This window comes from Danio aesculapii, chromosome 21 (genome assembly GCF_903798145.1).
Source record: "Danio aesculapii chromosome 21, fDanAes4.1, whole genome shotgun sequence".
In the NCBI taxonomy this organism is placed as follows: Eukaryota; Metazoa; Chordata; class Actinopteri; order Cypriniformes; family Danionidae; genus Danio; species Danio aesculapii.
The window spans coordinates 9,250,024-9,272,521 of NC_079455.1; the positions used below are offsets into that span (position 1 = coordinate 9,250,024).

Sequence of the window (22,498 nt, forward strand, 5' to 3'; positions counted from 1 at the left end):
GAGTGAATATTACATTAAAAGAGATGTAAAGTGGATGAATACAGCAAATTGGTTTTTACAGCATAGAGAGACTTGTTCAGCGCATGTATTGTCTGGGCATGCGCGATCCGCCTCCAGCAAACATCATGGCGCAGCAAGAACCGAATGGAGATTTTCCATATTTACCTTCAGGGGCGGCCGAAGGTAAGAAATCGCTAACACTCATTCAAAATAAACAGCTTTTACGTTCGACACATTGTTTACAATCAAAAAAAGACGCTTATAGCCACAATGTACAGCGCGTGAGCGAGTAAAGCGGCGTAAAGCATGGCTACGTTAGCCTAGCTCAGTCTCCCGGTGCTCCAGCACTGCTGCTTTAGTGTCTGACGAACAGTGTATCCAAGGTCGATGTAAGACACGCTCTCACATTAGCGAATAAATGCATGGAAAGTGTTTCAGGTTTAATTTGAGCGTAGCGTACTTTGCCGCCAAAACGTTGTGTTCGTGTTTCTTGGATTTGATCATGAAAAGCCTCTTTGTAGTAACCGTGCAATGTTGACCTGTTTTTCAGTGAACCGAATGATAAAGGAGAACAGCAACTTGTTCTCTGATTCTCAATGTAAAGTGTGTAGCGCCGTCTTAATCTCAGAATCCCAGAAACTTGCACATTACCAGGTAAGATTTTGCCCTTTTAAGTTTATCATCACACAACATCCTTTTGTTCTTTACCCAGAGGCTGTTTGAGCTCTAAATACTGATTTTTGGGTGTTTCAGGCTTTTTACGATGCTAAACTAGCATATTTATCATATTATGACTGCAGTATGTATGCACTCAATACACTGATGCCCTACTGAATTAGTTCTGATCTCCATTATACAGTAGGTCACATTGTTCTAGGTTGTACTATCAAACACACAGCCCTACAGGGCCTTTTATTAAAGGGATGGTTCACCCAAAATCGAAAATTCTGTCATTGTTTTGACCCCTTTTGAGTTTTTTTTTAATCTGCTGAACACAAAAGGAAATGTTTTAAAGAAAGCTGAATAAAAAATATCATGGATTCACAGTATTGTAATTACTGCTCTTAAATATATTCTTATTTCTACTAATATATTTAAATGTCTGGGTCAAAAAAAAAACTGTTTTCCCCTTTGAACACAATATATTTTAAGAAACATTTAAAATATAGGAGCAATAAACATGTCAGACTATCTGATTCAAATGAATTATTGACTTCATGGGAACCTGCATGGGAAATTATAAATGTTTTCATGAAAAAATGTGGATTTATCAAAACTATGTAAATGTGTTTTAAATTTTTAAAACGTGCAGCAACGGCTTAAACTATGTTAGCAAAAAGCACATTTGGTTTGTGCAGAAAGCCCTTATAGTGTTTTCATGACACCTCATCAGTCGGCCATATTGGAGAGACAGAATGTAAAAAATGCCTCTCAACCGACTGGAAATTCTCATATTATGGGGGGTTTTGCTGGTGAAAAGGATCAGTTATTCTCATGTTTTTGGGCTGGACTAATCAGCCAAATTTAAAAAGTAAAGCACTATAGACTGACAAAAGTAACAAATCAAGCAGAAGAATTAAAGAAGCCTGTGTAATGAATAAAATGTGCTTGTAGATAAACTGAACCTGGATTTTCAGCGCAAGGGTCTTGACAACGTTCATGTTTATTTCCAGTCAAGTTGGTGAAAAATATTAGACTAATATGTTTATCACTTTTCACATATATCTTTTACCACCTATTTAATGCTGTTAGTCAAAATATTCCAACTTTTCCGTCTAATTTAGCAGTTTCCACATGTTTTTTTTTCATCAATTAGATTGTATAAATAGGCAGACGATAATCTTAAACTGAAAGTACATTTGTACATTATCAGTATGGCGGTGCATATGGGTAACTGACCTAATGGTGACCAAATTTAAAACCCTTTATTTGGAGATGGTTTGGACATGTTTTAAGCAAATGACTTGCCTTGTGCGTAGGGAAAAATGGTTAATTACTCGCTCTCATGTGGGCGCTTATGGCGTAGTGGTTAGAGCGTTGACACATGCACTCAAGTGCTGATGGCGACCTGAGTTTAATTCCCGCCTCAAGGTCCTATGCCGATCATTTTCTTTCTGCTGTCTGCGTTTTGTTCATTTTCAGAACACGTATTCAGAGATTTTTAAATGAAATCCTAGAGCTATCTCGCCCTCCTTAAAGCCTGATTTAAAGCCTGACTCGTATTAAATAATATCTGATGTTTTTTTTTTTTTTAGCCCACTCCACAATCACTCCACAATTCACTAGTTTCTGTTCTCCATTTATATGCTAAAAGGCAATAATGGCCCAATATTTCTGACCATTATCACCAATAAAACCTAGAAATAGGGCATCAGTGTATATAGTAAACCGACAGGTTCAAATATTCATTTTCAGTTATCAATAAATAATTTGTTACTTCATTTTAGTTTTGTAATAATCAAATTGTTTTAAATTCAAAATTGTTATATGAAAATATAAAAAAAACATATTTCTGTAATTGTGTACCTGGGTCTTCACTTTTGCCATGGCCTCCTTTTGGTTTTAACAAACTTATCCCTCAGGGTTTTCTAAATTTTTTTTACAAAAACTTTCCTACTTTCCCACTACTGTTGCAATTTCTATCCAAGAATTATTGATCATCTGGTTATCCCTATGTTTCAGACAAAATCTCTTCAAAGTGTTTTATATTCAACTCAAATCAAACGTGGCACCGCGCAAACTGTTCGCTCGAGTCTCAAAAAAAAATCATGCGCTCTGCCAGCCGAAATCATTTCTCACTCACCCAAAGCGAACCTCTGCAAACACAGGGATGACGCCACATTCGCCGCCTGCACTCAAGCGATCTAGCGGACATGTAGAGTATAAACCAGGCGTCAGACAGCAACAATTCTGAGACAATCAAAGTCCAGAAAAGGAATGAACCATTTTCACATTTCCGGTTTTCTCAGCAGTGGAAATCGTCATAGTTGGGAAAACTTCGAGTGGAGTGAATGGGAGAGTACAACTAATAATTTTTTGTGCATTTCTCTTTGCTCAAATATTAAAAAGAAATCTGCAAGGATAGTCTTATGAAGCCTTTCAGACAAGCTAAAAATAAAATCGTGAGTCTCATAGCCTGTTCCGAAGTCAGAATTCTGAGTTATAAAGTCAGTATTGCGAGTTATAAAGTCAGCCCGTTCCCGCCACTGAATTAAAAAAAAAAAAACTTAAAAAAAAAAAAAGGTCAGAATTTTGAGTTATAAAGTCAGAATTCTGAGTTACAAATGAGTTTCCTGTTATGCCGACTGGCCATAAATGGAGTTTTAAAAACGCATGCACATTAGCTCATAATCACAACATAAAGCCTATATCTGACATTTAATGTTTATCACGCTTTCAAAAAGGAAATATATAGTTGAACTAGGCTGTCTATTTATTTGTATGGATTTGTTCTTTTTTTAATTATCACCAATGGTCTAAATAGCAATTATAAAGCAATAAACAGAGCACCCGAAACTAGCTATAGGTTGTGTGATTCCTCAAAGTCTAAAATTAGGATTTCTATATTATTTATCTATTATATGTGTAACAATTATATGATTTACATTTTGTCGCAGCTGTTATTTGTTTCATATTGCAAGAGTGCCCTCGTATGGTGTACTTGGGAGCTGCAGACATATCGTACATAGACATTATAAAGGGCTAAATCTAAAAGGGTTGTATTAATTTATATTTCAGTTCAGTAAAAGTGTCAACCAAATACTGTGTATTCCTGACCTTTATTGGTAAACTGGGCTGGGAATCCATACCACATCACAAGCAGAGAACCTAAAGAAAGAGTCTTTAACACTTCATTTATGGCCATTCGCCATAACAGGAAACTCCTTTAAAACTCGCAATTCTGACTTAATAACTTGCAATTCTGACTTTATAACTCAGAATTCTGACTTAATTTTTTTTTTAAAAGTTTTTTTGTAAGTTTTTTTTTTTTTTTTTTTTTTTTCACTTTATTATTATTATTATTTTTTTTTTTACTCATCCATGCGTTGGTTACTTCACATCTTGACTACTGAGCCATTCATATGCCTCTGGTTGCACAAAATAGTGGATTTTGATGCTAGTGCAAATTTTTGTGTGTGTAGTCATTATGTCCCTACATTAATTTTCTACATTTCACTTTATTTCTTGCATTTACTTTAACTTGGTCCTAAAATGTCTTTTAAAATCTTAAATCTTTTGTCTTGGTTGAGCTAATACAGCAGGGGTTTTCAAACTTTTAGGACACGCGCCCTCCCAAGTTTGGCGAATTTTACGAACATTGAGTACGTTTACATGGACACCAATACTTTAATAGATTATAATACAATTAAGACAATACTTTTATTAAGAGTCACCATGTAAACAGTGATTTTTGATTACCTTAATCCGACTAAAGTCATAACTGAACTAAACAGAAATGGAATTAAGACGTGGAGTATGCATAAATTAGGGGCATTATTGAAGTTAACACCATAATCAAACAATTACCTTCATGTAAGGCTTTTCGGCATATTTTCCGACTAGATCCACACACTGTCAGTAAAGGACTGCAGACACACATGCACATTGCGAAATGCGGAAGTTTTTTCTTTACATTTGATGTGCTTCACTAAATTCCATAACACTCTCACCAGTCCTTACTCCTTATTTGCGTCTAAAACCCCAGTTTGTCACGGGGGCATGAATGAAATATTCATGAGTGAATGTGTAACTGCCGAGCTGCAGTTAAAGTCAGTCAAAATGACAGGAAACTCTTACATTAAAGCACTTCACGTAAGCACCCTAATTATATTATTGTCTATTAAGGCAAATAACTAATTGCAGATGGTCATCTAAGTGGAAGTCAGTATTGTCTTCGAAGTTAGTGAAAGATCCAGAAGGGCATCCTGCTGATTTGTTTCAGAAGGGCACTTTTTTTTTTTTTTTTTGTCAGACACTCACCGGTTTGACTTTCATTCATTCACTGTCATTATTTTTAAAAAGCACCCGGTCTATTTTATTTGTATACGTTTTACTGAAACGCATAAACTCGACAGGTGCCTGAAAGTTAGCTGTGGTGCTAACAATAATTATTGTGAATAATAATAATTCACTCTAGTGAACGCATACAAATTGTCATCATAATTTTCTCAAATGCTCGCCTCAATGTCTCGCGCCCCCACAGTTTGAAAACCCCTGTAATATAGAGTATGGGATTGTTTTCTCAAATGGCTGAAAGAGACTATTCTACGAACTTTTCCATAATAGTAACTGACTTGTTAAAGGACAATTGTCTTCATTTACTCACCATTTACTTGTGTTAAACCTTTTATGAGCGTCTTTCATCTGTTAAACGCATACAATAAAAAGGTATTTTGAAGAAAGCTGGTCACCTGTAATCTCTGACTTCCATTGTATTTGTTTTTCCTCTTTCTGTGGAAGTCAATAGTTACAGGTTTTCAGCTTTCTTCAGAATATCCTGTTTTGTGTAGAAAGCAATTCATAAAAGTTTGAAACAAGTAAAGGGTGAGTATTTTGTCCCTTTAAACTATAGTAACTTAATGTTAATTTTCTGCCTTTTCTTGCAGAGCAAAAAACATGCAAGCAAAGTACGCCGATACATGAGCGTTCATGGCAGTGATGAGCCAATCGCGAAGCGGTTCAAGCCTTCAGGAGATGATGTAAGTCACATGAATGGATTGATGTGATTTGAGACTTCTTGAATATTAGATTGTGGATACGTCTGTGTTCTGCATTAATGAGAAACGTAATGTTTTGCAGCAGAGTAATGTTGATGAAAAGGACAAATACAAAGCATGCAGTGTGTGCAAAATGACCTTCTCTTCCCCGGTGGTGGCACAGTCCCACTACCAGGGCAAAGTTCACTCCAAGAATCTTCGCATGCAGAGCATCAGCTCTCAGACTCCTGGTAAGACGACTTGGTTAGCTTCATATTTATCCACCTAAATGTAGTGTGTAGTCACCTAAATATGTTGATGGACTCGGTTGTTTTTGCTCAATTTCACAATGCATAGAATGCATTATAGTTTTTAATAAAAATGAGGAATATTGTTTGTGTTTTATAATACAATATCTGACAAATTAAATGGCTTTGACTTAAAGGAACACTCCACGTTTTTTGGAAATAGGTTCATTTTACAAGTCACCTACAGTTAAACCACTGAGTTTTACCATTTTTTTCATCTATTCAGCCAATCTTTGGGTCTGCTCTGGGTGGGAGCACATTTAGCTTAGCATAAATCATTGAATCGGATTAGACCATTAGCATCTCTCTCAAAAAGAAAAAAAGAGTTTTGATAATTATTCGCTGCAGTCATGGTATGACAACAAAGTTTCTTGATTATTATGCTAGCATGAGAGTGTAGATCAGCCTACAAACTATCAGCTTTTTAGTTTCCATCTTAGTACAAATACGAGAGCTTAACTTTTTTTTTTTTATTGAAAAAGATGCTAATGGTCTAATCCAATTCAAAGATTTATTCTAAGCTATGCAAAAAATGCTCCTGCCGGACCCAGAGACCAGCTGAATGGATTCAAAAATAGTAAAACTCGACTGATTAGGTGCGTTCGGCATGAAGCACGCTTGCAGCCAGCAATCAGTGAGATTTGCCGAGCAGGGGTGGAGTTAAAAACTGAGTTGTCAAGCTGGACACAAAGTTGCTGCAGTCATGATGACCGATCACATGGCGTGATCATTTGCTTATTTATTTATTGCAATAACAACAAAAGATTTACAGTACAAATAAAACAGAATACAGCCTCTACAAGGTGTAGTTGCAAAGTGCATGAGAAATAAGGGAAAAACAAGAGGGCACATAAAGGAAATGAATATCTACGAATAGGCCTATTAAACACAAAACAATAAGCACAAATTCTAGTAAAAACATCAGTCTTTAGGCTACTAGATGTTGAATGCAGCTCCATAGAAATCCTGGAAAAGTCATGGAAATTTGACATGGCATTTTCCAGGCCTGGAAAAGTTTTGGAAAAACGGAAAAATCCACAAAGTTTTGGAAAAGTCATGGAAATTAGTTTAACAAATATCTGTAAACTTGTATATAGGTTAGTTGTCTTAACTTCTTTTCTGTCTTTGGAACCATGGAATTTTAGTAGTAAAAATGTATATGAACCCTGTGAATGGTATGTAAATACTGTTCCAGTTCTTGTTTGAATATGCTAAAAAAAGGTTTACATTTATTTACATTTATAAATATAAATCTTTCCTATATATATAATGTAAAACCCAATTTGATTAAAATGATTAAGATTATTTTGGATGATGAAAGCATTTTAAAAAAAGCGCTTTAATCCAAAAAGATTGAACAAAAGGACGTTCCTAAAATATGTGAGCTACACTTTAAGTAAAAGCTTCCCTGAAAGAGCAGGTACATCAATGTCACTTTTAAAACTTGTGCATAAACAGCTACACAGGAAACAAAATAGTTTATAATCATACATTTTTATATTTCATATATTTTCTTTTACTTAATTTGTTAAGAGCTTTATATGGGTGTCAGGATCAATGATGATAATTATTTTATTACAAGTCTGTAAGATTTATTTGAGTTATTATTTAGGTTATTTACTAAAATATATAATTTAACTCTGTGGTGGGAAAACGTTTTTGACCTGAGGGCCACATCAAGTTTTGCAAACCAAGTGAAGGGCCACATGTCAAATCCTTCAAAAAATATCTTTTATTTACATGTAATATCTGACAGAAACATGTCACATTAACACAAAACAGATTTTTTAAATAGTTATTGAGTCAAATGAATTTGCACTGCTATTTATATTTACTTATCAATCATCATAAAACAATCCCTTAAAATATAATAATAATAATTATGTAATAATTTTTACAGTGGATTATAGAAAAGATATTGTCTGAAAGAAAAAATCTTAACACATTAAAAATAATAAAGTTTACTACTCAGTCAAATTTACAATAATCTAATGTGCACTGCTTTTAGAATATACAGGTCAATCATCATAAAACTTGATAAAACCACAAATCTTTAATTAAAAAACTTTTTAAAGTGGCTGTATGCATGGAAAATATGTTCTATGACACAATTAACCAGCAATTATGTCATTTGAGTAAAATTCACAACAATCTTATTTGAGCTTGTATTAATATGCTCATTTCAACAATTATAAAACTGAGATAAAACGGAAGAATCTTAGTCTTTGTTATTCCAAGTCATGTTATTATGAGTGTGTTAATGTGAACAATGAGCCTGAAAATAAAGTTATATTAATAACAACAGCAACACTCTCACAAAATACCCAGCTGATTTAGTCATTGCCTAACGACACAAAAAAAGTGCACAGAGCTCCTCTTTTTCTTGTCAACAAAAAGGCAGCGCGGTGCACCTAGCGTTTTTGGAACGTAAATGCGCGTTCAGTGTGATCGGTCCCTTAGGTTGTAGTCTTTAAAAATGGCAATACTTTCTTGGCATATTAGACCTACCGCTTTCCCTCATTTTCAGTCATTAATGGTCGAGTGCATTTTAATATCTGAGAGTACGTTCTAATTCTGCTGGTTGCACTAACTGTACCGTTTGCAATACTGCCATCAAATGGCGTTCACTTGTATTGCATTATTCATTTATAATTCTGAAACCAAACCGTTACTCAGAAGTAGCATTTTAAAAACTCCCTCGTGGGCCGGATGAAAGTGTTCAGCGTGCCGCAGTTTGCCCACCTCTGATTTAAATCATTTATGGAGCTGAATACATTAAATGGTCTGTATAAAAAAGGTAATATAAACCTATGCAAACAATCTAGTTATTATGAACAAATTATTTAACGAAAAGATGATTACTGCAGTAAAATATTTGTAGTCTTTTAATAAGCATGATGTGTATAAGTTAGAGATGGTATAAAAAGGTAATTGTTTTGTACTTTGTGAGATGGAAGTTGTTCAATAGTTGTTGTCATGCAGTAAATCCAGCCAATCGTGTAATATCGGTGTCGTCATCTGAGCTTGTGCAGTCGCTCTTCAGATGCAGTCGTGGGACTTTAAAGGGCACCTAGGTTAGCCCTTTTTTCAGATTTAATATAAGTGTTTTACGTCTCCAGAATGTGTCTGTAAAGTTTCAGCTCAACACTCATCAGATTTTTTATTATACCTTTTATTAAAGTCCTATTTATAAATTTTTGTACTGGGTGGCGGTTTTGGTGTACTGCTCCTTTAAGGCTAGTCCTCCCCGCCCACCGTTTTTACGTGCCTTTCTGCGTGCCTTAATCTCCTCCCTTGGCTGCGTCAGACAACAGACAGACATAAAGGAAGCTGATCTCACGTAGCGTTTGTGAGAAATACTACAGTAAGAACTTTACCAATGAGTATTTGTGCACACACACCGCAGCAGACAGACAGACAGACAGACAGACAGACAGACAGACAGACAGAGCGCCCGTTTAGCTTCTTACTCTGTTTGCACACATATGTGACAGGATACAGGTTAATCTCCACTGCTGTATGGATATCTGTTATGTTAATGAACAAAATAAACCTGATTTAACGTCCACAAACCGGGATTGAAGCGTCTTGCTTTATAATTGTTCTGACACGCGGCTGTGCTGATGAAGTAAAGCTAAGCTAAATTGCTGTAATTCATGACGCACGTGCACTGTTTTAAAACATTTTAAACATATGAAACTCACTCTTGATCACATTTGATGATGATTGATGAACCTAGCAAACTGAACAAACCTTTTATTCCCGGTTGCTTTGCGCACGTCTGGTCTTGCTGGTATGATTATACACGTGACTACCGGACATGTTAATGCTCGCAGCTGTCAATCAATATTGGTGGGCTGGGGGACCGCACTCCTACGTAAAGTTGCGGTCGATTTGAAAACCGCTCCAATTGGTCCACCATTTTTATGTTGCTAAATTGAAAAAAAAGGACTGGGTGTGTTTTTCACCCCAATATGACGGTCTATACACCATACATACACATGTGTCTGTCCAAACAACTTGAAAAGTAGATTTTTCACCATAGGTGCCCGTTAATGGCACATGTGAAAGTCACGTGGCATCTGTGCAGCGTCAATCCAGACACAATTTCTAACTGGCATGCACCAGTTTAAGACTGATTCCGATCGATCTGCGCAGCACTGCATAAAGTTGAACGTACCTGTTATTTTTAGGAGAGTCGTAAAGTGAGTGTTTTTTCAAAATGAAATTTGATTCTTGATTAGATTTCAGTGTTCAAACCAGACATTTTTACACCAAAAAAAATGCAAAATATTTGTATTTATTTTATGTAATGCAGCATCATATTTAATTTGACTTTGTTTCATGTACTAATATGTATTAGTATAGCATAGACATTCGAACATGGATAGAAATGACAGTTTCATCTGAAAATCTGACCTGCTGTGCTTTGGCTTATTCCCCAGGATTACCTCAGCCCAAAGCGCAGGCGAAAAAGGATGACGGTATGCAGGGGCCAGCAGACCAGGACCCCAACCGTTTCTGCTCCATCTGCCAGGCCTCCTTCAACAATCCCCTCATGGCTCAGCAACACTACAGTGGCAAGAAGCATAAAAAACATATGAATAAACAGAAGCTGATTGAGACCTTTGGGCCCTCCACTGCGCCAGGTCAGCTCACACAAAATTTTTTACGTTTTTCTCAAAGCTTGATTTAAATTGAATCGCTTCAATAACACATCCAGGTGTTCTAGTGATATCTGGAAACATTGATGGTCCACCAATATAAGATCTGACCATTTCAATGTGGTGATGTCATTGGCCCATGAACATTTAATGCTTGTTATAAAACCATTTCTTGACTATAACAAGAGGCAATTCAATCATAACTTAAAGTTAAAACAGATATTACATTATTCATCAATATGTGTCTCTTTTTGAATTCTCGGAAGTTACAGAAATTAAAAATGTAGAACAGGAAATACGTTGGGACCATTATTTTTTTTATATCCCTCAAAATGGTCTATACATAGCTTTGCAAACATGACAGATAATTTTATCTACACCACTAATGGTTTAAGGTAGTTTCACACCAGTGGAACTATTGGCAGAAAGACCTGCTTTTTAGACCTTATTTAAGGGAAAGTTCATCCAAAAATTAAACTTCTGTCATTAATTACTCGTCCTAATGACCCAGTAAGACCAATGGAAAATCACTGCTTTACAACATCATTTAGCAACTTGAAAAGCTTGAAATGTTGATGTTCTCTTATTACTCATGAAAAAAATACCCCTATAAAGACAATCATAAGAATATAACAGTAAGAATATAATTAAGTAATAATAATCATTCTAATAATAAAGCAATAATGATAGCGAAATAGAAATAATAAAACATAGAAACATAAATTATCTAAATCATGAACTAATAAGCTGTTTAATGATAAATGTGGTAATCAAATGTTAAAGTCCATCTGAAAAGTATTCATCGCGCTTCACTTTTTCTATATTTTTTATGTTTCAGCCTTATTCCAAAATGGATTAAATTAATTTATTTCCCCAAAATCCTACACATAATACCCCATAATGACAATGAGAAAAAAAGAATTGTTGAAATTGTTTATTAAAAATCAAATTTATTAAAAATAAAAAAACAGTAAAATCACATGTACATAAGTATTCTCAGCCTTTGCTCAATACTTTGTTGATGCACCTTTGGCAGCAATTACAGCCTCAAGTCTTTTTGAATATGATGCCATAAGCTTGGCACACCTGTCTTTTGGAAATTTTTGCCCATTCCTCTTTGCAGTACCTCTCAAGCTCCATCAAGTTGGATAGGAAGCGACGATGTACAGCCATTTTCAGATCTCTCCAGAGATGTTCAATAGGATTTAGGTCCGGGCTCTGACTGGGCCACTCAAGGACATTCAAGTTGTTGTGAAGCCACTACAATGATATTTTGGCAGTGTGGTTTGGATGATTTTCCTGCTGGAAGATTAACCGTCGCCCCAGTCTGAGGTCAAGAGCACTCTGAAGCAGGTTTTTATTCAAGATGTCTCTGTACATTGCTGCATTCATCTTTCCCTTTATCCTGACTAGTCTTCCAGTTCCGGTTGCTGAAAAACATCCTTGCAGCATGATGATGCCACCACCATGCTTCACTGTAGGGATGGTATTAGCCTGGTGATGAGCGGTGCCTGGTTGTCTTCAAACGTAACACCTGGCTCCAAAGAGTTCAATTTTAGTCTAATCAGACCAGAGAATTTTATTTTTTTTATGTCTGTGCATTCTGTGCTCATTGGAACTTTCAGAGCAGCAGAAATTTTTCTGTAACCTTCCCCAGCCTTCTGCCTCAAGACAATCTTGTTTCGGAGGTCTACAGACAATTCCTTTGTCTTCATGCTTGGTTTGTGCTTTGACATGCACTGTCATCCCTGGGACCTTATATAGACAGGTGTATGCCTTTTCAAATCATGTCCAATCAACTGAATTTACCACAGGTGAACTCCAATTAAGCTGCTGAAACATCTTAAGAATGATCAGTGGAAACAGAATGTACCTGAGCTCAATTTAGAGCTTCACGGCAAAGACTGTGAATACTTATGTACATGTGATTTTTCAGGTTTGGGGTATTGTGTGTAGAATTTTGAGGAAATAAATGAATTTAATCCATTTTGGAATAAGGCTGTAATATGAAAAAAAATTGAAAAAAAGTGAAGCGCTGTGAATACTTTCCGGATGCACTGTACATAAAATAATGTGAAGACTTTTGCGACTGCCTTTATGTTTCTCTCCTGACCAAAACATAATTGGCTGAATCGTAGAAATGCTGAATTAAGATCGTCTGGGGGGTTGAATAGAGATCCCTTTTTTTTTTTTTTTTTTTTTTTTTTTTTGATTATTCGTGCAGTCCTACAACAAAGTGAGTAATCTGACCAATCAGAGCAGAGTAGGCTCACAATAATAATAAACAAAACTTTAGTGAGGCCAGATCTTTAAAGTGAAATTGGACACTATTAAAATGGGTGTAAAAAGTTGAGCTGTTTTTGACTTTGGACGTATGGATTGTTTAAAAATTGCATAATAGGGGCCTTTTAAAGATATGCAGTCATGTGGTGGTAACTCAGCAACAGAAGAGGAGAGAGTGGGTGTAGCGATTAGTACAGAGTATATAAAAAAAAAAATCAATTGGGCAGTCTGGTAGTGACATTCAAATGATTCAGTACTAGTTGTAATGTTGCCAAAGTGTAGTTGTTTTAAGTATACTGATGTGCGTGTGAATGTAGTTTATTTATTATATTTTTAACACTAGTAAATGTTATGAAATGTGTTTTCTTTCTCTTTCAGCCTCCACAGTGAAGGGCTACCCATGTACTGTGTGCAATATTGAGCTGAACTCAGTGGAGCAGTACCAAGCCCATATCAGTGGCTCCAAACACAAGAACCAGTGAGTAATCATGCTGTAGCCCAGGGGTGTCAAACATTGTCGAGGGCCAGACACATTTTTATTAATAATTTATGTTTTTATTATCTTTAAGATACAGCAAACTACTGTATTAACCATCTTAATATATTACAATTTTTGCTTAAATACTGAAACCAGAACAGGTTTAAGAAAATAATAAAATAAAAACTGAAAAAAATATCAGGCTTATATCTTTAACTTTATTCACTTTAATTGTAACCTAAATCTTTTCATCACAGACCATCAAGGCCAACACCTAAAAAAATATCTCTTTCAGCTTTGAACAGACCATGCCATCAGTAAATAAAATATTTATCCATTTTAGTTTTTTTTCACTGTTCATTTACTCTGATGATGCACATGGGTCCAAGCCAGATACTTGGCATCGCTTTTTACATGGAAGTGCATCAATTTCTGGAGTCAGGCTCTGCGCAGAGGAAATCCTCAGAACTGAATGAAGGTGTTCATCGGTGAGACGACTCCTATGTGGTGTTTTGTTCATCTTCATCAACGAAAACAGTTGCTCGCACAGATATGTGCTCCCGAACATAGAAAGCATTTGCGCAGCTTGGGCACGGAGTTCGGGCAGCGTGTCAGGGAGGTAAGGTGGAAATTGCGCAGCACCGACAGAGTCATATTTTGACTTGAGCGTGCCATGGCACTGCAGCTCAATAAGCTCCATTTGGAGATTGCTTGGTGCGTTATTCACATCAAACGTAAAGGGGTTGCTAAAAAGTTCAAATCTACATTTTTGGGCTTCAAAGTCGGCAAATCGTCGGGCAAACTCAGTGCCAAGTAGAATGAGTTTTTCAGCGAACTGTGCAAAAGGCATCACGGCGGTAGCGGTCTGCTCTTTCATGACTTGGCAGCACAAAAAATGAGCCAGGTTTCCCTGCTGCATCTGACTCTCCCACAAGCGCAACTTGGTTCTAAAAGCCCTCATGGCATTGTACATGACTGTGATGACGTGCGCGCGCCCCTGAAGCTTCAGAATGAGCGTGTCGAGATGATTCATGCTGTCACATAGAAATGCAAGCTCACATTGAAACTTTTCATCCCTGAACTCTGTTGTGTCTTTGCCTTTGCTTTCCAAGAAAAGACAAATTTCCTCACGCAGCTCAAAACACCTGTTCGCCACTTTTCCTCGGCTCAGCCACCTCACCTCTGTGTGATAGGGCATGTTGCTATGATCTGCACCCAACTCCTCAAGGAAAGACTTGAACTGATGGTGATTCAAACCTTTTGCTTTTATGAAGTTGACAACTTGCGTTACAGTGTTCATAATGTGATCCATTTTCAAGGCTTTTCCACACAAAGCCTCTTGGTGTATGATGCAGTGGTAAACTGTAAGCTCACCTGCCTGCTTTTCCCGCATCTTGTCTCGCATCCTGCCGACCAATCCACTCTTTTGACCACACATCGCCGGTGCTCCGTCAGTGGTCAGTCCCACAAGCTTATCCCAAGGCAGCTTTATTTCATCGATACATTTGGATACCTCCTCAAAGATGTCTTTTCCTGTCGTTGTGCCATGCATGGATTTTAGTCCTAAAAGTTCCTCTGTAACACAAAGATTTTTGTCCACTCCACGAATAAAAATTGACAGCTGGGCTGTATCAGAAGTGTCGCTGCTCTCGTCCACAGCAAGTGAGTATGCAACAAAATCTAATCCCTTTCTCGTCAGCTGTTCTTGTAGATTGGTGGCAACGTTGGCACCACATACAAGACAGATGGGTTTGTCCTTTACCATGGTGAACATGTAGTCTGTCTCCCATCTATCTTGAAAGCTTCTGTTTTCTATTTTTCGTTTGGCCATTTTTCGGGAGGTTGGATTTGAGCGTGTGCTTTGTAGCAGCTTTGCTAATGAGCGTCAACACAAGAGGTGAGTGTTTCCGGGCTCCGGAGTCTGGCGCCAACGCCGTGACGACATCTGGGCGCGGCCAATAGGAGAGAAGCTGATTTTTAGGTCGGACGGAGTTCCCGATGCGGAGCAGTAAGCCCGCTGCTAAGCGATAGAGCAGAGTTTTCTCCGTGGTGTCAATTTTAATAAAGTTTAATACGTAGTGTCGCGGACGGCAGTGCCCCTTCTATCGCTTAGCAGCAGCTCCACATCGGGAACTCCCGGCACCGGCTGCTCTCATATGGGCCGCCCGTAGATGTCATCACAACGTTTTGACGCTCGAATTAAAAATATTTTAAATCGGGAGTCAAACGCCACCCTTGCGCCACCCTTGTCACTGACGTCGCACATACACAATGAATGGCTGCGCTGACGCCACCCAGCGCTTGACGCGTTCAATGTGTAGGCACCATTAGCGGTACGTGCGCTGTATAACGGGCCGGCGGGCCAGATGTAATACATATTTGAAATCATCTCGTGGGCCAAATATAATTGTAGTGCGGGCCAAAATTGGCCTGCGGGCCTGAGTTTGACACACAAAGATTTATTCAATTCAGGTTTATTTGTATAACACTGTTCACGATGATTGTTTCAAAGCAGCTTTTCAATAGGTGGACATTATTGCATTACAATCAAAGTCAGAAAAGTTACAAGTTATTAATTAGTAATAGTAATTAGTTACTATAAATGTATTTGTTACTAATAACTTTAATTAGTAATTATTTTAGAGGCTTTTTCAGAGTTTAGGAGCCATATCAGGACTCTGCGGAAACATTTTTTTATTAGGAGCACTTGTGCAAAAATTTAGGAGCATGTACTTTTTTTTTTTGTCTTAACACAAAATAGTTTTACTATGCATAATATACAAAAGTATGGAGGGAATTCCTAATATAAAAAGTTAAGAAACATAGCTTTAAATAAGCATGTATTATTCTATATTCTATATTTATTTATTCAGGATATTGTTTATGCATTTATTATTTTTTTTTTGAAAAGTCTACTTTTACAATTTGACACACGCAAATCACTGCAGAAATGTTCTAACCAACAGGCCCATGTCATATACAGTACAGATACCTAATAAATGAGCTACTATAAAATAAAAGCATCATTGTATGCTTTGTTTTTTGTTTTCACAAGCTTTGGAGACGTAACGTAAATTCCGCTTTTAAATAATAGGCCAATGTTGTCAAAGTGCACTGCGAAGGGAGCTCAATTGTAAACATGAAGATCGCTAAAACTGAACTTTAAAAGTACTTTGAAAGCAAATTACACCTAAGAGAGATGACTTTAATGTTTTTAAATTATTTCAAGTTAAATGTTAGAATGTTCTAAATGAATAGGGCATAGGGGGATAACTGGGAATAGAACACAGCCAGGAACTATGTTTCTAACTACATCTCCAGAGGTGTAGTTGCAAGCGCACAAGTTTGCGACACAGTTTGCGAATGTTAGTCGCAACAATGGATTTGGGAAACACTAAATCAACGAACTATGTTTGTAACAACGCAACTTGCGCCCTTAGTTGGCTAATGATGGTATTCAGAAATGCACCCCAGGTCAGTCGCATAACTGCACCTTGATATTTTTTCCTGGTTGCACATCATAATTAATCCAGAGGCTATTCCAGAGTTCAGGAGCCATTTATGAAAATGCTTGACCTCCTTTAGTGGACTTTGCTATTCTGGGTACTACCAGAAGCCCTGTGTCGGGGTAAACACTAGATGTGACATTTCTGGTGACCTGTTTCTTCTGTTCTTTATTTATTTTATTTCATTTTACTTATTTTTTTATATTTTTGTTTGTATGTTAAAATTGTTTAAATAAGTAAATTGTGGCATTTATGGGCCACTTTATTCTGCATTCTAGCACCCAACTTTCTGCCTTATAGTTGTTTTAGTTGAATCAAATAAACTTTTCTAGTTATCTCAACTTGCATCAGTTAGACTGACTAAAACTATTAAACTTTGTATAACTATAAAAATATTGTTGATACCTGATTAAATTAAAGTTAAAGCAGCATAAAAATATTTGTTGTTTTGAATTTTTGTCATATTTTCTATAGTGTGTACTGAGGATGCTTTATGCATAAAATCTAAAATCAATCTGCATTTTGACAGTGCCAAGCCCAAGAAAGATCCGAATGAGTTCGCCCCTCCACCTGACAACTACCAGCCTGATTACCAGTATCCCGCCAACGACGATTGCATGGAGGATACCGGCGAGTGGGACAGCTTCAACGAGGCCTACGAGTGAGAAGACGCCTCCAGCATCCTCAGCCCTTTGCTCATTCGTGACAAGCTTCCTCTGTTTAGGCACAGGTCAATGTGTGTCTGCACTGTGCATCTCCTAATACCAGCTCTTTCTCCACATAGCATCTCTTCCTTCTGTCACTCTCACGCTCTTACCGCTGAGGGACCACAATAATCTTCCACAGCTTTTTTTTTTTTTTTTTTTTTACTCCATTTTTCCTCTGCAAAACTTAGAGTGCTGCATTTTCCCCAGTGTTAGGATTGTGTTTATTAGTGTTACAATTATCAGTTTACAAGAATTCATTTTCATAATCTCCACAAGCAAGCGCAGGCTCCGAAGGTGGTTTCAGGAGACGTTTTTTTTGTCTAAATGCGATTCGATATTCTTATTTGTTGCTTTTTTATGTTAAAATGCTCAAGTGTGTGTTGTGTTTATTGAATGTCTGTGCAGTACAAAGCTGTTGAAGTTGATAGTGTGCAACAATTGGAAAAAATGTCTTTGTTTTTTTTTTTTTAAAGCTTAAGAGAGCTTTTTATTTTATTTCTGTCATCTTTTAAGGAAAAAAAAAAAAGGAGAAAGTTTTTAACCAATTTTAGTGATTTGCTCTGTTTGTCCTGGACTTCTCAAGGCTTCTCTCCGTCTTCATGTAAACATACATCTTTAAATAGGACGTATACTGTAATTTAATATGCTTAGAGATTTAGGATTTAAGCATTTATAAGTGGTGCTTCAGTTCTCACATTCAAACTGAATTTGTCCTAGTGATTTAAAGTCATCCCATCATAGTGTGTTAGTTCCACTTCATAAGGGTGATTATTTATTTAGTTCCTATGTAGGTGCAAATTCATAATTGTCATGACATAGATTCTCACGGTGTATTCTGGTGTACAGCTGTTTTTTTTTTGTTTTTTTTTTGTTAAAATATTGATTAGTTTTAAAATGACTCTTTTAGGGGTTAATGTGTCTCAAAAATCAACTTTTAAATGAATATGTGACAAGTTTCTGATGATATGTCTAATCTCTGGCTTGCATTACAGGTGTAAGAAGCTAATGCTAAGACGTAAAAGCAGCAATAGTTCGATTAGTGTTTAGTACCTTCATATGAATTCTTAAATATTTCATTTTATTAAGGGGGATTATAGCTGAAGTCATTGTGGAAGTTTGAAGTGCTACTTTTGTCACTGAAGAACTGATTGTGAGAGATTTTCTTTTTCTTGTGTGTTTTCAAACAAGTTTTCTACTCCCAAATCCGCCATGTTAGATGTGTGTTTGAGGTGAAGGTTAATGCAGACTCATTCAGTAGTCTGTCAGTAAACCCAAGAAGATCGACTGAAGAACTACTGTAATGAATCCAGGCAGTGTTGCTAAGCTTGGGAGCCTGAGATGTTCAACTAATGTTTTTTTTTTGTTTTGTTTTTTTATTCCCCAATGTTAAAGGCTTCTGAGCAGCACATCTGCAATTATGTGCTGGTTTAAGGCTTTTAAACATGGTAGCATCTGTTGTTTTTTTTTTTTGCTTTTATTGGTCAGTTTAATTTTCAAGCGACTGTGTGAGCCTAAAGAGATGTACGTTACTTTTCATCCAGTAAAATGTTTTGAGGAAATCAAATTGGTGTGTGTTTTAATGAATGTAAAACTGCTCTCACAAATTTTGATGTTCATGTTTTTTTGATGGAGTAAGCTATTACTTCAAGGACTGATTCCAAAAGCGCTTCACCAGACTGAAGATCGGCTGAATGGATTCCAAAAAATGGTAAAACAACTTTTGGAGAGCTGAAAAATAAGTCTATTTCCATAAAGTGGAGTGTTTCTTTAATCCTGCTTTACAGAGGTATCCTAAAACAAAAATTGTTTAAAATCACCAAAAATATTTTGAAAAGGGTTGTAAACCTTGTAACCATAGTATGAACAACAAATACTATGGAAGTCAATGGTATTTATTAAATGTTAAGCTAAAGATTTATTTAAAGAAATTAATATATCTTTTTTTTTCTTTCAAATTCCAAGAACCCTAATTTAAAAAAACCTTTCCTGATCTTTAAGACATGAAAATGACCTCTGTTGGGACTAGCCAAATTGTGGATTACTTAAAGGGATAGTTTAACCACAAATTAAAACTTACTCTCCAGAGCTGTGTGTTTCCTTTTTTGTTGTTGAATAGAGAATAAGTTATTTTGAAGTGGTAATCATTGACTTCCACTGTAGGTAAAACAAAAACAATGGAAGTCAATAGTTTCTGGTTTGCAGCATTTTTCAGAACCTTCGACAGTACAAAAAAAAGTTTTTGTAACAAATTTGACAAGCAAAGGCTGAACCTTTTCAGTTTTGGGTTAACTGTTCTTTAATTTAGCTATTTTAGTATAATGGCCTCTATGTTAGAATGCATACATTTCTGAGCATGTGAGTCCTTGGATGTGATGAATGGTGGGATATATAGCCTCAAACACAATTTAAAATCGCTATAGACTTGCAAGGTCTTCTGCTGTCATGAGCAACATTGAAAATGTTAATTTTGAGGTATTCAGATGACAGTTGATTAAAAAAAAAAAACATTTCATAAAAGGTGTTTTATGGCGGGGGGGGGGGGGGGAGCTTCTTACTAAAATGTATTTGACTAAAAAATTGTTCTTTTAAAAAACATTCACTAAAAGATTCATTTGGGAACAATAAAGGCTATTCTATGGCACCACTTTGGGAAAAAAAAAACCTATTTGGGTTACGTTTTTATGTTTTTCAATCTTGTATTCGAATATGTTCAGACTTTGTCCACAAGATGGCATACATTACACACTGGCCTTTAGCTTTTTGATAATTCCCGTCTTTCGATGATCAAGAGAAATACCCATTGTATAACAGCTCTTCTCTGAAGTAGGCTACATCAACATTAATTAATACTTCAAATGTGCAATATAAACCAGCTAAAATTGGTTTTGAAAAACTCATTTATAGCTATGGCTGAAGTGCAAGGTCATATATTGAGTACATGACTATCTATTTTTGCCGATAAATGTCATATATATATATATATATGTCCTATATATATCCTATATACAGGAATGGGCATTATTTATGATACATGTATTTCAAATACGTATTTTTAATACGGTATTTTGTAATTTGTATTTGATAGGGCTGATGAAAATGGCTTAATATTTAGCATCAAAATAATTTAATGTCTTGTATTTTTTTAAATACTGTAAAATACTTTGTAAGAAATCTACATCAATACATCAAAAATGCACCCTCTGATTAGTGCTTTGGATGTTATTGACTCTTCCATTTAAAGAATTCAAAAAACCTTAGGAGAAAGAGTATACTGTACAAATAATAGTAGTTTTGGATGGATTGCTAATGCCAAATGTTTGTCGTTAAAACAAACAACATAAAAATAAGTCATCCATGGCGATTCTACTACTTCATTAGCTGGTTCAAATGCTAGTTGATCAGTAGGTCCACTATATGATTAATAAAGAGGAAAAATGTAAGCCTTAAGATGTCACAACATATGAAACAAATATCTAATTACCAAAAACTCCTAATACAGTTTTTAAGAGATTGAATAATCATTGTACAGAGATGATGGCCCTTTTACTGGTCACATTTGCTATCAAACATTACTAAGTCACTTTAATGGTGAAGGGATTGATTAGGTCTGATTGATGGAAGACTTGCAAAAAAGAAATCTTGTTCCTTTAAAAGTAATTTGCAGTATTTTCAAAATACTAAATTCTGTATTTTATTTTGATATATGTTGTGACAGCTGAATTTTTAAGTTTTTGATACACCTAAAAGCTATTTGGTATTTTATTTTAAAATACTTTTCAATGTATTTTTGCCCAGCCCTGTATACAGTTGAAGTCAGAGTTATTAGCCCCCATTTGAATTTTTATTTCTCTTTTAAACATTTCCCAAATGATGTTTAACAGAGCAAGAAAATTTTCACAGTATGTCTGATAATATTTTTTCTTCTGGAAAAAGTCGTATTTGTTTTATTTTGGCAAGAATAAACGCAGTTTTTAATAATAATAAAAAAATGTAAGCTCAAAATTATTTGCCCATATATTTTCTCGATAGTCTACAGAACAAACCATCATTATACAATAACTTGCCTAAGCCTATATATTGCCTAGTTAACCTAATTAACCTAGTTAAGCCTTTAAATATGACTTTAAGCTGTGCAGAAGTGTCTTGAAAAATATCTAGAAAAATATTATTTACTGTCATCATGGCAAAGATAAAAGAATCAGACATTAGAATTAAAACTATTATGTTTAGAAATGTGTTCAGAAACTGGGGAAAAAAATAAACAGGGGGGCTAATAATTCTGACTTTTCTGTATATGCTACTGAACACAACAAATAACCTCAAATGAAAAGAAGAACAAACGAGCACTTAGGCATAAAAGCTAGCACTATTTAGCTAAATGAGCACTATAAATGCTAATGCGTGGCAATAACAGCCCTCATGCGTGGCGAAAACGCATTTTGGTATTTTCATTCATAAAATGGCAGCAGGGAGGAGGGTTGATTATTTTCATTGATAAGATCTATTTACTTGAAGGGGGAGGATCTGGAGCCTTTCCATTCACCGAGAGAGCGGCTTCTGCCTCCAGTGATGTAAACAACAATCCAGTTCAGTTCAGCGCACTAGCAGGCTGAAACAGAGACCCAGTCAACAAACCCACCGTCAGCTGTCCCTGTGTGTGTATTCACTCCTGAGAAATAAGCACAGCACGGTTTCCCATCCGGTAAAATACATATTCAAATATTTATTGAAATGTATTTAAAAATTGAATTAGCCTATTATAGTCAACATTTGAAGTCGATCAAAAAAGTTCAAAATTGACCGAAGACAAGTAGCCTATTGTTGAACAGTTTTCTTATCGAAAGGTTTTTAAATGT

At 35.9% G+C, this 22,498-nt stretch overlaps 1 protein-coding gene across 1 annotated transcript; it reads left to right on the plus strand.

Annotated features, from left to right (window-relative positions):
* Positions 1–79: 79 nt before the first annotated feature.
* On the plus strand, positions 80–19,206 carry znf346 (zinc finger protein 346). The gene is made up of 7 exons (XM_056446576.1): positions 80–183; positions 551–654; positions 5,607–5,699; positions 5,800–5,947; positions 10,450–10,653; positions 13,330–13,429; positions 17,465–19,206. Exons 1-7 carry the CDS (start codon positions 84–86, stop codon positions 17,598–17,600), a joined length of 885 nt encoding a protein of 294 aa, XP_056302551.1. The 5' UTR covers positions 80–83; the 3' UTR covers positions 17,601–19,206.
* The last annotated feature ends 3,292 nt before the right edge of the window (positions 19,207–22,498 follow it).